At 41.3% G+C, this 14504-nt stretch overlaps 1 protein-coding gene across 4 annotated transcripts in view; it reads left to right on the top strand.

The window, feature by feature from the left end:
- Positions 1-14504, top strand: part of TAMM41 (TAM41 mitochondrial translocator assembly and maintenance homolog) — a 153399-nt gene that overhangs the window by 126735 nt on the left and 12160 nt on the right. For all 4 annotated transcript variants that reach the window (XM_080994229.1, XM_080994230.1, XM_080994231.1 and 1 more), the window contains 3 exons: positions 7482-7632; positions 11049-11194; positions 13511-13676. In XM_080994229.1, the coding sequence (XP_080850355.1) occupies positions 7482-7632; positions 11049-11194; positions 13511-13676 (463 nt within the window). The remainder of the gene's footprint in view (positions 1-7481; positions 7633-11048; positions 11195-13510; positions 13677-14504) is intronic.

Here is a 14504-nt window from a genome sequence, read left to right as displayed (position 1 = left end):
TGCCTTCTCTGGTTCTAGGTTTTCTTTCGGTTGTTCCATTCTGGGTCAACATGATCTTCTTTTTCTTCTTGGAATTTGCGTCCAGATCTAAACTTGCAAAATTAACCAGTAATTTGTAGTTGCTGCTGGAAATTTTAACTAATGTCACTCGTAGATATTGTTATTTTAGTTGGATGTTGGTTTTTCAAACCTTGGTGACAACAGCTTTAGGGCTGATCTTTGAAGCCTTTGAAATATACCACCCATCTGAACATGAAAGCATTCCCATCTGATGTTTCAGGTTTGTGATGCAATACCTTTTTATCGACTGTTTCCACTGTGTGATTTACAGTCAATACAAACTTGAATGTTGAAAAACAAACCCTTTGCACAAATCTGACAGTGATATATTAAACATGACTGAACAGCTCATATGGGTTTCCCCCTGTTTTAGCAGAGATTCAAGCAGAATAATTTCTAGTGTTCCGCCACAAGATTGTGTCCCAGCTAGTTAAGGTTTCTGTGTTTTTCTGTCTCTATGGAGTGGGCAATATAAGCCAAGTCCCGCTCTCTGATGTGTTAATTTCCCTTAGTTTGGTATACTCTTGCAGCAGTGCTAATATGAGCCACATAGTTCAGATGAGGACATCTCTAGTAGGACACAAATGGCTATTGAGAATTGTGAGCTCTTTTATTCTTCCCAGGCCTCTCTGGCTGTGTCTCAAGAGTTTGCTGGCTTTTGCTTTGGACACCACATAAGATTGATTAGCCAAGTTCTCATCTAACCTCATGGTGAAGAACTGGGTAAACACAGGTTTTTTTTGCAGCCCAACTGAGGCTTGTAGAAAACATCCATCCTGTTAAAACTTTATGATCTGCTGTCCCATCTTCAGACTATGTAAATTTCCTGGCTACTGAGGAATGGCAGATACTTCTGGTGCTTCCTGAAAGTGGGAGGCACTATCCAAGCCACTCCTGTCACATAGTCCCAAGCTCCTTCTACTTATAGCTCCTCCTACCTGTTCCACCTCTTATGAGGTGGAACACTTATGAAAGTCCACTTACATGTCCATGATAGCTTCAGAGGCACTATACTGCTACGGATGAAGCTGTCTTATGCGGAATAAGATCATTATGCAGAATAAGATCATTGGTCTGCATTGCCTGGCAGAGCTCTCAAGGATCACAGTAGGGGGTCTTCTTAAACTATGCTGTCTAGTTGTGCGGTGATGAACTTCAAAGTGCAGGAGTCTATCATGACAACCCCATCCCCCCAAAGAGAATACAAAAATGCAGGCATCTGGTGTTCATCCATTATTACACACACACCCCCTCACCCACAATAATACAGCAAGCAGACTTAACATGGACACTGGTACCAGAGCCTGCAATAAACCCAGATGCCAACTTTGCTGCCACATACACCCAGACAATGCCATCACTGACCCAACAACATCAAACATACCATCTGAGGCCTATTTAATTGCTCATCTTCTAACATTGTGTATGCCTACAAATGCCAGCAGTGCCCTTCAGCTCTCTATATTGGACAAACAGGCCAAACCCTACGCCAAAGGATAAATGGACATAAATCTGACATCAGGAATCACAAGGCAGAAATTTATTTATTTATTTATTTATTTATTCATTCCCCACCCATCTGGCTGGGTTTCCCCAGCCACTCCGGGAAACTTCCAACAAAATAATAAAATACAATAGTCTGTTAAACATTAAAAGTTTCCCTAAACAGGGCTGCCTTCAGATGTCTTCTAAAAGTCAGATAGTTGTTTATCTCTTTGACATCTGATGGGAGGGCGTTCCACAGGGCGGGTGCCACTACCAAGAAGGACCTCTGCCTGGTTCTCTGTTACCTCACTTCTTGCAGTGAGGGAACCACCAGAAGGCACTCAGCGCTGGACCTCAGTGTCCGGTCAGTAGGAGAACACTTCAGTCTCCCAGGACATTCAGTAGGGATCTCAAAGCAGCTGTCTTCTTACAAAAGAATTTCAGAAACAGACTTGAAAGAGAAGTTGCTGAATTACAACTTAACACTAAACTGAAAACTATGGAGAGACCTGGTCTGAATAGAGATATTGGATTCCTGTCTCATTACATACGCTAATCACCTGCATATTATCCCTTGCTTTTTCCTGTGGGGCTAATTGCAGTCGTTAACAGGTTTACCGTACCCATTGAGTCAATCACCCATCTCCTACTACCCTCCTGAGAAAACCCCCACCCCACCCTCCCACTATATCTAAGGGTCTGGTGACTTCTGTTTATCTGAAGAAGTGTATATGCACACGAAAGCTTATACCAAGAACAAACTTAGTTGGTCTCTAAGGTGCTACTGGACAATTTTTTAATATTTTTATATATTTCAACAGAGAGAGAGAGCTTGTGCAATACATAGCACAATACCCAGGGTTGTATTCCATTAAGTTCTTTTCACAGTGGGCCCATTGAAATGAATGACCCTAAGAAACCTATGTTTATTCATTTCCACAGATCTACTCTAAGTATGTAGTACTTATCCTGACTGCAGCCCCACCACCACCACTATATATTAGGATCTGTATGACTGCAATTTTATGTATACCTTATTTACTCAAATCTAATGCACACCTTTTTTGGCTAAGTTGCGTTGCGAAAATTAAGGTGCACATTAGATTTGATGACGCATTATACTCGAGTAAATACGATAGTTTCTTGAGAGTCAGCTCTATCAAACTCAGTGATGCTTGCTTCTGACTGTAGGTTCATCTCGTAGAGTGCATTTGGCCAGCTGAAATTTAACTGCTTGCTTCTTGCAAAGAATTGTTGCCCTTTAAATTGCTAGCCTGAAATCAGAATCCCATCCAAAAAAAAGGACGAAAGAAAGCAAGCATCTGGTCTCTGATTACCTCTGCAGATTTGTCACAAACAAACTCACATTTCTGATTACCATATTAATTCACTTGCCAGAGCAAGGACAATCCATCAGTTATCCTGTCACTTTGGCTGATGATGTCATTGCTCCTGCTCTGAAAAAAGGAAGTCCCAGACCTGTGCTTCTCTGTGTTTCCCCCTCCACTATGGCGCAGTCTCAGATACTTAACTGATTATGCTACAGATTAACACTGTGTGCAAAGTGTGTTCTTCCCTCCTTTAACTGGATCCTTGTTTGCAACATCTCTTCATAAATTTTGGCAAGCCAAATCATTTGTGATGAAAGGATAATAGGCCCTGAAAATACAGTATTTTTAATAGACCCCCCTTCCCAGCAGAAATGCAGCATGATATAACATGCCACACCTTGTGACTGGACTTTTGAGGAGAATGAACATCCCAAAGCCCCTGGGGGGGGTGCATGCAATTTAAGAATAAATAGGGTCTTTATAAGAAAATGTTACATAAGGAACCATCAAACAGATGAAACCTCTACATGCTTAATTTAGACCAAGGCCCACTGTGTTCAATGGAGTAAAATGTTTAGGAGTGGGTTATGGCGAAGACCCCTTATAATACATTTATATTGGATTTTCTCTCTAACTTACATCCGCAGGACATGGTTACAATGAGTCTTGCTGAATCAGACGTTAAAATAAACATATTAAAAAACCCCAGCAAACTCTGTTAGTTTTGACTCTTCAATATGAGATGGCAGGTAGTGTAAATCAAGTGAAAGAACTGAGTCAGAAGACCACATTTCTTCATTTCCCCCCTCTCAGTCGAGCAGATAAGCTATTATATATCGGGCTTTTTCCTAGCATATAAACATAGTTGTTCTCAATAGAGGTGAACTGGCTGTTTGGTCACTTGACTATTCAACTGGCTGTGTAATTTGGCCGTTAGACAGACAGCAAAAGCAGCTGGTCTTTCACTGTATTCCCCTATTGTCTTCTCAGCTGCCATTTTCAGCTCTAGAAGATTGTATTGACTTCTCCCCCCCCCCCCCAAGGAGGAGGAAAAATGCTTGTTTGTAAAATTAGGCTTTTAAAAACATGTAGGAAAGCAAATTGAAAGCATGTGTTCAAATAGCCTCTCCCAGGACCAGTTTACCTTTAACTATTCAGATGGTTCAGATTTTGTGTCGCTAACAAAAACCACACTTCAAATGCAGGGGGGAGATAATGGAAGAATAATGATATTGTATGCCCCACAGATTCGTTTTGGGTCTCGAGGGTTGTGTTCAGAAATATATATCATCGGCTCTGGTTTAAGCTTGTGAGGTTCTGGATACAATCATCTCTTTGTCATGGACTTGCTTTTACCCATATACCTTCTAAATGTTTGCGAAAACTGCACACTGTAATAATATCAGTCTATTTGTTTCATTGCAGTCTAGCTCCAGCTGTCTCCTTCACTCTAAAATCATCTTGTGGAAACTTAAAAAAAAAAAAGAAGAAAAGGGTAATTTGGTTAGAGGCAATACTTATTCCTGCATCGTGCAGGGCAAAATCTGGAGGGAAATTGCATAACTGTGTAAATATGTTTACAACATTTATTATTCTATGGACAAATGCAACACAGTGGTGTGCAGATTGCCTCAAATTAAATCACACACAAAAATGAGAAACAGGAAGCATCCAAGGAAAAAGACAAAACAGGAGAAGGAATCTCAAAGATGCCCAAGAGTAATGTTCAAATGACCATCACTTTTTCCACCTAAACAGACCTCCTTTAGGGGTTTCCAGGTTTCCATTTACAAAAACATCAGTTTTGAAATTGCTTAAATTGCGAAGGAACATAAAAGCTACTGAGAAAGACCTCTGTGTAGCAAAATGAGGTGGGCATCAATGTATTACTCATCAGCATCTTTGAGACTGGTTTTCCTTTTTTGTCTTTTCAAATCAAAGCCACCTACAAATGTGTGAGGGTTCATGTGTTTTATCCAAGTAAATTGCAAAGGCCTCCGAGATTGTCTCTTGTTGCTACAGCAGAAGAAATATATGCTGGGATCCAAAGAGCTGCTTAGGAAGGCGACTTGTGCTACTTCAGTGGAACTTCTGACTGTGAACTGCTGACCACTATCCCATATCAAACTTCAGGAATTCTCCTTGCTTTCAAAAGCCATTTCCATGGTGGGTGTGGGCTTTTAATGTTCAAGAACAGGTCCAGCTCTCCTCCCGTGGGCTCCCTTGTTCTAGTTTCACAGTTCTTTGGATCTCGATCACAGACAACAGAAGTAAGTTTGTCGCCTTGTCTGTTCTAGTTGATGACTCAAGCGGTAGAAGAATGTGCTTAAATTGGAGCTTTTCCAGCATATGTCAGAACTGGTTACAAATTATGACATTTCATCAGTATTGCAGCCAAACATTGCAGTACAAACGTTCAGGCCAGACTAATAGCGTGTTAGTGCCATGAGTGATAACCTTTCACCCATGGCATGCCTTCCTAATGTCAATGTAGGTGGAAGCGCCACATGTGCCAATACATTCCCTTTCACCTCCATTTGGAATGATCAGGTAGAAAGCAGTGTGAAAGGCTCCTGTCAGAGACTCTGGAGAGTGGCTGCCAGTCAGAGTTACCTATATGGCCAAATAATCTGACCTGTTATAAGGTAGCATCCTGTTTTTTTACTGAAGCGTCAACAAAATTATTATGTGATAAAGCAAAGCAAAAGCCATGTGTACATGGGATCAATGGAGTATTTGTTTTTTTTAACTTCATCAAACTCAAATATCTGGTCATTTTCTAAAATGGAATATAAGTTGATGCAGAAGTGTATGGGTATTGTTATAGGGCTGGATTCAACTAACCCGTTCTGCTTGTGGAAGCCAGTGGAAGGACCTTGTGCAATGTGGCTTTCTCCCTCACCCCTGTATCTTCTGCTCTGGAGGGTTGGGAGCATCCTCAGAACAGTGCATGGGGGAAGGGGAAGGAAAATTTGTTCCATTGGATAAGCAGAAATGCTTGTGCCAACAGAACAACCTCTTTAGAGCTAAGTTCTGCAATTAATCCAAAATGCGGCAACTAGACTGGTGACTGGGAGTAGCTGCTGGGATATCTGAAGGCAGCCCTGTTTAGGGAAGTTTTTAATATTTAATGCTGTATTGTTTTTAACTCTTGTTTGGGAGCTACCCAGAGTGGTTGGGGAAACTCAGCCAGATGGGCGGGGTATAAATAATAAATTTTTATTATTAAGTTGAATTTTATCCTCAGTGTCATTTCTGATACTCCGTCTTGTAGAAGCTGGGGAATCATGAAACTAGGACTAAGTGGCCAAGAAATAAGTTATTTAAATCAAAATATTTATACCCAATAGTGGGTGTTGGCATGGGGCACTGGCACTCACCTGACTCCAGTTGTCAGCATTGCTCCTGAAAACTGGGATGGAGAGAGGAAGGTCAGCGTGGTGCAAACACATAGGTCCATCTCCCACTTGTGTGCTCGCTAGGGTTGCCATACGCCTGGAATTTCCTGGACATATCCAGAATACCACATTTATCAGCAGGGTCTGGGCAGAAATTGGCCAAATATCCGGGAAAATCCGGATGTATGGCATCCCATGTTGGCAGTGCTGATTTTTCTGCTTTTCCCTTAAAATAGCTCAAAAACGGCAATTTTTGTTGTGGCCCTGCCAAAAGAAGCTCAACAACCTTGGGAAAAACTAAAAAAAGAAAGCTCATCAACTTTTCTGTCCGGATTTTCACTGTTTGAAATATGGCAACCCTAGCATTTGCCCCATACTAACCTTGCCGATCTCTGTCTTTGTATTCAGTGATGCAGGCACCAGGAGGTCAGGTGAGCACCACTGTCTGCTATTGTTTCTACCTCCAAGAACAATACATTACAGAGATGCACAGGCTTTGCATTGATGTATTGCATTGATTATAGGTATTTATTACCACCCGTTTTTCTGTATATTTATAATGTTGAAGATCTGCTTTGTTGAAAGTGGAGCTCGACAAAATTGGAAAATCTCTAAATCATTGTACCTTCATTAATTTATTGTGACATAGTTCTGGGATTTGCAGTCAGTTATGAAGCATATAAATCCCATCATAGATTATAATACCTCTGCTGAGGAGCTGCAGTGCACTGGCTGCCAGTATGCTATCAGGTGCAGTTCAAGGTTTTATACCAGAAACCAGGCTTTTGGCATTGCAGCTTCTGCCCTCTGGAGTGAGCTGGAGTTAGACCGGCATTTAATAATAATAATAATAATAATAAATTTTATTTATATCCCGCCCTCCCCAGCCAAAGCCAGGCTCAGGGCGGCTAACAACAATCAAATAGTGCTTTGATTTAGTGCTTTGATGTTTAGGTGCCTGCCTTAGACATTTTTGTTTAAGAAAGCTCTCCTGGTCATTTTATGGAATATTAATTGTGCAGTTGTAATGAGGGTTTTATTATTTTTAGAATCTGTATTTTATCAGATTTTATCTTATCGTATAATACTTTAGCTAGGGCTATGAAGCAGATTATAAATCAGTAAAATTAATAGAAATGCTTTGGTGTGTGTATGTTTAATGCTTGTAATTTCTGATGCCCTACCCATTCTCTTGACTACTTTTCAGGTGAAAATCCTTACTCAGAATGAGAACGTTAAACTGCAAGCTGCCCTTACTAGTAACCTGAAGAGCGCAGTCACAGCAGCCTTTCTTATGTTACCCGAAAGTTTCTCTGAAGAGGATCTTTATATGCAGATTGCTGGGCTCTCTTATTGCGGTTAGTAAGACTTTCATATTGCGGTTAGTATGACTTTCAGTGTATTTTTGTTGTTGTTGTTGTTGTTGCCAGGGTTTGAAAAGGACCCTAAACCTGGATGAAGTATGTGTCGCTACATGCTGCTCTGTGCCTGTCTTGCTTGTGAAGGGTTCCCATAAAAGCATTAGTTGAGCATATACTGATTCACTCTCCAGAAAAGAAAAAAAAGAGTGTTTAATTTGGTCCTCCACAAAGCTTGCCATTGCTTCATATATTGCTTTATCCCGTATGAAACTACCTCTGTTTAAGGCCAGTGTGGTTCCGAGTGTTGGACTAGGACCTAGGAGAGAAGAGTTCAAATCCCTGCTTAGCCATGAAACTCACCGGGTGACCTTGGGCCCATCACAGTCTCTCAGCCAGACCTACCTCACAGGATACAATGCTGTGAGGCTAAAATGAGGAGTAAGAGAACCATGTATGCCAAATTGAGCTCCTTGGAGGAAAGATAGGATATGAATGTAAGAAATAACTACTAAAGTCCTATGCTGTCTGGGCGTGATGAGAGTTGTCTTTCCAACCTGGGTACCTGATTGGTGAAAGCTGGTTTAGGGTGACCTGGGCTCCAGCAATGAATTTTGGACTGTTTCCCTAAATGTTGTGGGCATCTCTCTTGAGGGAATTCCATTCTAGTCCCTTCACTCCTAGTTTTTAGGCATCTGGCTTATGTGGTTCTTTCAGAAAACTTTGTGGCTTTTTGTTGTTTTGGAAGGCTCGTTGACTTCAGTCACTGCCGTTTAATGACTCTCATAATATCCTATATTGCTCTGTATTGTTTAACTTTAAAATTATATTGTAAGATCCAAATGGCAAGGTAAAAATGTTTTCACAAATAAAATGCAGAGAGCCCATCCTTACCATATGAAAAAAAAACCCTTCTAGACAAAAACCAGACACCAGTATCCTTCAGCAACATCTCAATAAAACTTGAAGCTTGAAATGAAATATGTACAGGTCAACTCTTAAATTGTGGGTAGCCAGTGTGTTGCCATCCAGATGTTGCTGGACTACAGTTTCCATCATCTCTGACCATTAGTCATGCTAGCTGAGGGAGGGCTGGTGGGAGTTGAGGTTCAACATCTGGCTACTCCTTGGTTTCAATGAAACAAAAGCTCAGCAAGGAAGAGCAGCTACATACACTGTATATTGCAACTTATGCTTTATTTCTCGGGCTTTTCTGTGTTTCAACACAATATAGTTGAACTGACAGGCTTTGGCTTGATGTATAACCTTTTAATCTTGGAGGGGAAAGCCCAGGCTTACATAGTGCATTATGGCAAAGGCTTGACTAAGTGGTCTTGGAATTGCAGAGAAACCTTGTTGGCACAGCACGGTTCGAAGCTGAGTGAGTATATTACGCTTTTATGTGGTAAGGGAAATCCTTTGACAAACTACCTCTGACCTTCCCTGGGGTAGCCTTCTGTCAGACGAGGCTGAATAACGGCCAGGTGCTTTGTTTCAGGAAAGCTTAAGGCACATTCTGCAGAGTATAACAAATGTTATAACATGTAACTCTGATGCCTTTGTGTTGGTGTCCCTCACTTAGAAACTAGAACTTGGAAATTTTGATTATATCCCTAGTTATAATCCCTAGATCATGAGAAAAAGCCTCCTCTCTTTGTTGTTATAGGCTTCCTCAGCCCTTTTGTTTTCATGTTAGAGAAGGCTTCCCTACTGTGGAAAGCTTAATGCGGTCAATATTCTGACTGGTGTTTTAAAAATTGTGATCTTCCCTTACATTAGTTCCTCCTGTGTTTAAAGCACTCCGTTCCACTTTCCCCTTTACACACATGTGTGAGTTGCCACCTTTCCTTTTTCTCTGAGCATAGAGCAGCCTTCTAAAAAAGCGATCCTGGCATGTAATGTTTGCTAACGGAGCTAGAAATGAGTCAAAGCACATCAAACTGTTTTGGGGTGGATAAAGCCTTCCTTGTCTCCCACGTTTTGCCCATGTAAGGAATAAGTGATGGATAATTGCTTGGTCTCAAATGAAGAACAATTGCTTGGTGTCAAAAGTGTAAAATAATTATAAAGGGCCGCCAGTGCATAATTCTTTCTAAAAGTATTTCTGATTGAAAAAATCAGACATTGGTTAAAATTTGGACCTTACTTAAAATTTTTAGTGGGACGTTAAACTAGTATGCAACAAGAATGTGTTTGAGGCTATACTTCTCTTGCTGTGTCTGTTGACAGGTACCATTTCTGACACTTCTACCTCTACAGATTGCATAATGGAGAGAGAAGAGCAGTTCTTACCATGGGAAAGAAAAGCAAAAATTTAGCTGGGCAATTATCCTCCTCCTGAGGCATAGGAGTGAGTGCATGATCCTCTGGCCTCCATTGGGCACATAATGTGCTACATGAGTGCTCCATGCAGAGGCAGTTGCACAGTCCCTTTTTTGAGAGAACTGGGTAGGGGCATTGCAGCAACTGGAAGGGCAGTATGCTCAGAAGTCAAATGGAGGCCCAGTTTTGAAGTGTAGTGGAAATAGTTGTGTCTGTCAGCGTCTCTATTTCAAGAGAAATAGGAACTGGTCAAAGTGAATCTGTATGATCCTGTGCTTAGTAACACCTAAGTGGGAGTCCCTTGTGTGACAAGCTACAAAAACTACAAATGGGGTGGTCCCCTGAATGTGGACAGACACAAACAAGTGTGTTGCCTAGCAGGTGCTTCATATTACTTTCTTCACTTAAGCTTATCTCATGTTTATCACGTTGTTCCTCCAAGGAGTGACCCCATTTTCTCCCTACAACAATCCTGTGATAACATTGCTAACAAGTGTCCCAAGTTGGACTCTCCCTAATCCAGATCTGACATTCTGTCCATTATCACACCAGTCAAGTGCATTCCTCACTATGGGCCACAAATTGCTAACTAAATGATGAATATCTTGCTCTCCATTTTTCCATTTTGGTTACCAAAACATTCATTCTTTCTTTAATGGGGTGCCAACATGCCTGTTTACACTAGCTCTGTACATTTGGATATTTTGATTGCACTTGCTATATAGATAACAGTGCTTTATCCTACAAAGAAAAAAATTGGCTACCTTTTATTGTCAGAATATGATAATGCTTTGTAACTTTTATGCTTAGTGTCTTTACATATCTGTTGTCTTGTAACTGACTCTTAATATTGTCAGGTTTTCTCCCTGTGGTTAGGTGATTGGCAGCTGCCTGAGGTCTCATGCCCTTCTCCCCACACACTTTTCTCTTCTGGATAAAAACTTGGTTAGCATTACATCTGCAGGAGTGGTTTCCCTAACAATAATTATCCACCCCATAGTTTGCAGACATGGTGAGAAGTCACACCATCCCTTCCTCAGATTGTGTTCATTTTCATTGGTAGTATGTATGCTGACCATCTTGGTTTGGTTTAGGTGACTTCAGAATGATAATTGGAGAAGATAAGTCGAAGGTTATGAACATAGTGAAGCCTAATATGTTGCATTTTCAGAAGCTCTACAGTAACATATTAGAGGATTGCCCACAAGTGGTGTACAAGCACCAGCAGGGGAAGCTGGAGGTAAGCCATTAATGATGAAAAGTTTTTTAAACAAAAACAACAAAAACTGCTAATGATGGCGTGTCTATGTGTCCTTCCCTCTCCCTTTCCCTGGTTGGACTGCATGAATGAGCTCATGTTCAGCATAAGTAGCAAATGTGCCAAAGGCATATCCCACACCAGTTTGACTCCCATTTTTTAATGTGATAAATAGTAGTGAAACAGACAACAGCAGCTTCATGCAACTTTTCTAGATTCTGAGAATTGCATATTCAGTAAGTTCTGGATTCTTTTGTGCAAGCATACCGTTATTAACAGCCCTTCAGGTGTCAGTCATGTAATTTCTGTAAGCCATGGACCTGAAGTGATAAAAATGTGTTTCTGCTATTCATCTGGTTGCTGTGTTGCTCGTTGTCGTATATGCTTTTCATTTATGCTTGAAGAACTTGGTTAAGGTGAAAAGTTTGTAGCCTGTTTTGCCAGGAATACTCCTCCAATAAACTGCATTGCACTGTGATTGTTCAACTGTAGCTAAAGTGAAGGTGGGATTGGGTGTCTGCACTGTAAATTAGCACAGGGCTGCCGGGAGGCTGTTACCTCTCAGCACGGAAGGTACAAGAAACAGGACAGTTTGGAACTTGATGCTTTGAGAGCCAGGTGGTAGCATTGTACTCAAAAGGTGAAATAGATGGAGGGGCTGTAGATCAGGGGCCGAGCTCATTATTGCATGTAGAAAGTCCTGGTTTAACCTCTGATGTCTCTGGGAAGCGCTGGAAAATAACCCTGCCTGAGACTCTGGTGAGCTACTGCCAGTATGTTCCAGGGATATCCAACGCCCAAGAGACTGTGATCTACTCCCAGTATAAAAAAAATGGCAGAGATCCACCCATTGTCATTGGAGGGAGGAGGAGTGTGCGTGGGGTGGGTGGATTGCCCAGAGTTGTTGAGCTTTTTGGGGGGAGGATTGCACAAAAGTGGGTTTTTTTGCTATTTCCCTGTAACGATCTACTGGTTGGACATCCCTGGAACTTTAGACAGTACTGAGTCAGATGGACGAGTGGTCTGTTTCAGTATAAGCAGGAATCCTATGCTCCTAATAGAAATTCAAGCTATAGGTCTTTTCAGTCTTTAAACAGATAGCTAAAGATTAAATTATTTCTGTTCTTAGGTTTCCTAAATACCCCTTATTGTGGAAGTTCATTGCTTTATGCTTTTTACCCACCAGGTCTCATTCTGCTTTCAAAATTCTGCATAGTAGCAAAAGTGATTTGCTGTATGTAGCTCTTGTTCAAGAATAGTCAACTTCTTTGAAAATAAATTTAGGAAGAAGCCCATAAGAGCACATTAAATAAACCCTCACTGCAAGAAGTAAAGTTGCAGGGAACCAAGCAGAGGGCCTTCTTGGCAGTGGCGCCCTCCCTGTGGGACACCCTCCCATCAGATGTCAAGGAAATAAAGAACTACACAAGGCAGCCCTGTATCAGGAAGTTTTCAGTGTTCGACTTTTTACTGTGTTTTGTATATGTACTGTAAGCCGCCCAGCGTGGCTGGGGAAACCCAGCCAGATGGTGGGGTAAATGCTTAGAGAATTGCACCTCTCTCTTCAGCTTATAAAGTCCCTTCATGGTCTTTTCCTGGTTCCTTACTCCTGCAGTATCCAAGTTTCCAGCGTTCCAGCTCTCTTAAAGTGTTTCAGCCCATTTTTCTCTTCAGCTCTCCTCTCCAAGTTCCTGACTCCACAATAAACTGCCTTACCTAACTTTCTAGCTTGACATATTCTCCTCGTAGCCAATCAGAAGAGTAACCTTCTAGTTAAGATTCTATTTCCCCTTAATTGTCCGGTTTGTATGCTGATCCTTTGACCCTCCTGTGCAGACCTTCCTTAACAAAACATCCCCTTAAACTTCTAACCTTCCTTTGAACTTTTCACCCTCTTACGCAGGAGAGCCTTGAATGCAGAAAGCTACCATTTTACAACCCTAATTTTGCAACCAAAAACCAAACACAAAATGGCTACTCGCCGTGATGGCTATGCTCTGCCTCCACGTTTGGGAGGCTGTATGTTTTTGAACACTAGTTGCTGGAAACCTGCTCTTGTGCTTTAACTTTGCTTGTGGGTTTCCCACAGACATCTGGTTGGCTCTGTGAGTACAGGATGTTAGACCATTGGGCTGATCTAGCAGGGTTCTTCTTGTTCATACTGTGTGGAGGGTTGCACTCTTATAACGGCAATATGTGTTGCAATTTATGGGTGTGCCTACAGAGCATGGTATTAAAATCTTTTGCAGCGTTGCTCAAAACAACAACCCGTGTCCGTTCATTTCTCTCTCTCTTTAGATAGATAAGAGTCCAGAAGGTCAATTTGCGCAGCTAATGGCTCTGCCAAGGACCCTACAGCAGCAAATAACTTTTCTCATGGATCCTCCGGGAAAGAACAGAGATGTGGAAGAAATTTTATTGCAAGTTGCCCATGACCCTGACTGTGGATTAGTGGTACACCAGGGTAAGCTTACTGATGAATAATAGTAGTAGCTTTTTATAGGAGTCAGTGCTTAACAATCACTCTTTTAGGTAGGGAGGTAGAACAAATTCTAATTACTGCTTGAGATCTAATGTTTGGGCATTCCTGGTGAGATTTTTCCCTCCCTCCCCATTCTGCTTAAAATCACATTGCTTGGTTTTAAAAACAGTTTGTCATGTGATACTACTCAGGAAAAACCAGCCCCAAACTTCTTTGGGGGTGCAGTGTTAAGTTTCACAGTTCCTCGAGTCTTAGCCAATAATTGGTGCCCTTCTGAGGAAACTGCAGTTCCTGAGAGCTGAGCCAAAGAATTCGTTATGCCCAATAGACGATGGGTTGTACTTTTATCCCAGGATCTGTCCTTGAGTACCTTCTGAATCAGAGACATCCTAAATGACTTTGAGGTTGACGGAATAAAAAAATCCCAGTTTTCCTCATCTGTAAAATGCCCCCCAAAAGTCACTACCTTGATAGTTATTGAGAGTATACGCATAAGGTTAAAAAAATGTCAAGTGCTTCATAACAGTGTTGTATAAGGTGCAGTTACTTAAAATAATGGGCACAATCCAATTAAAATTCAAGCATATGAACTCCCAGTTTGGAGGCAATGAAACTAAGGTAAAAGGGCTTAAACTTTGGCTGGAGTACACCCACTGTCCTTTGTGTCTTGGATCTTTTAAAGAGGTCCATTCTTGAAATATGGCAAAGTATTATATTGTTGTTGTTGTTATTAATTATTATTATTTATTGAATTTCTACACCGCCCTATACCCACAGGTCTCAGTAGCATGCATAAATATTCACAGTGGG

The sequence above is a fragment of the Podarcis pityusensis genome (genome assembly GCF_964106645.2).
Source record: "Podarcis pityusensis genome assembly, chromosome: 2".
In the NCBI taxonomy this organism is placed as follows: Eukaryota; Metazoa; Chordata; class Lepidosauria; order Squamata; family Lacertidae; genus Podarcis; species Podarcis pityusensis.
Note: the sequence above shows the minus strand (reverse complement) of the source record. Positions and strands in the feature narration are given on the sequence as shown.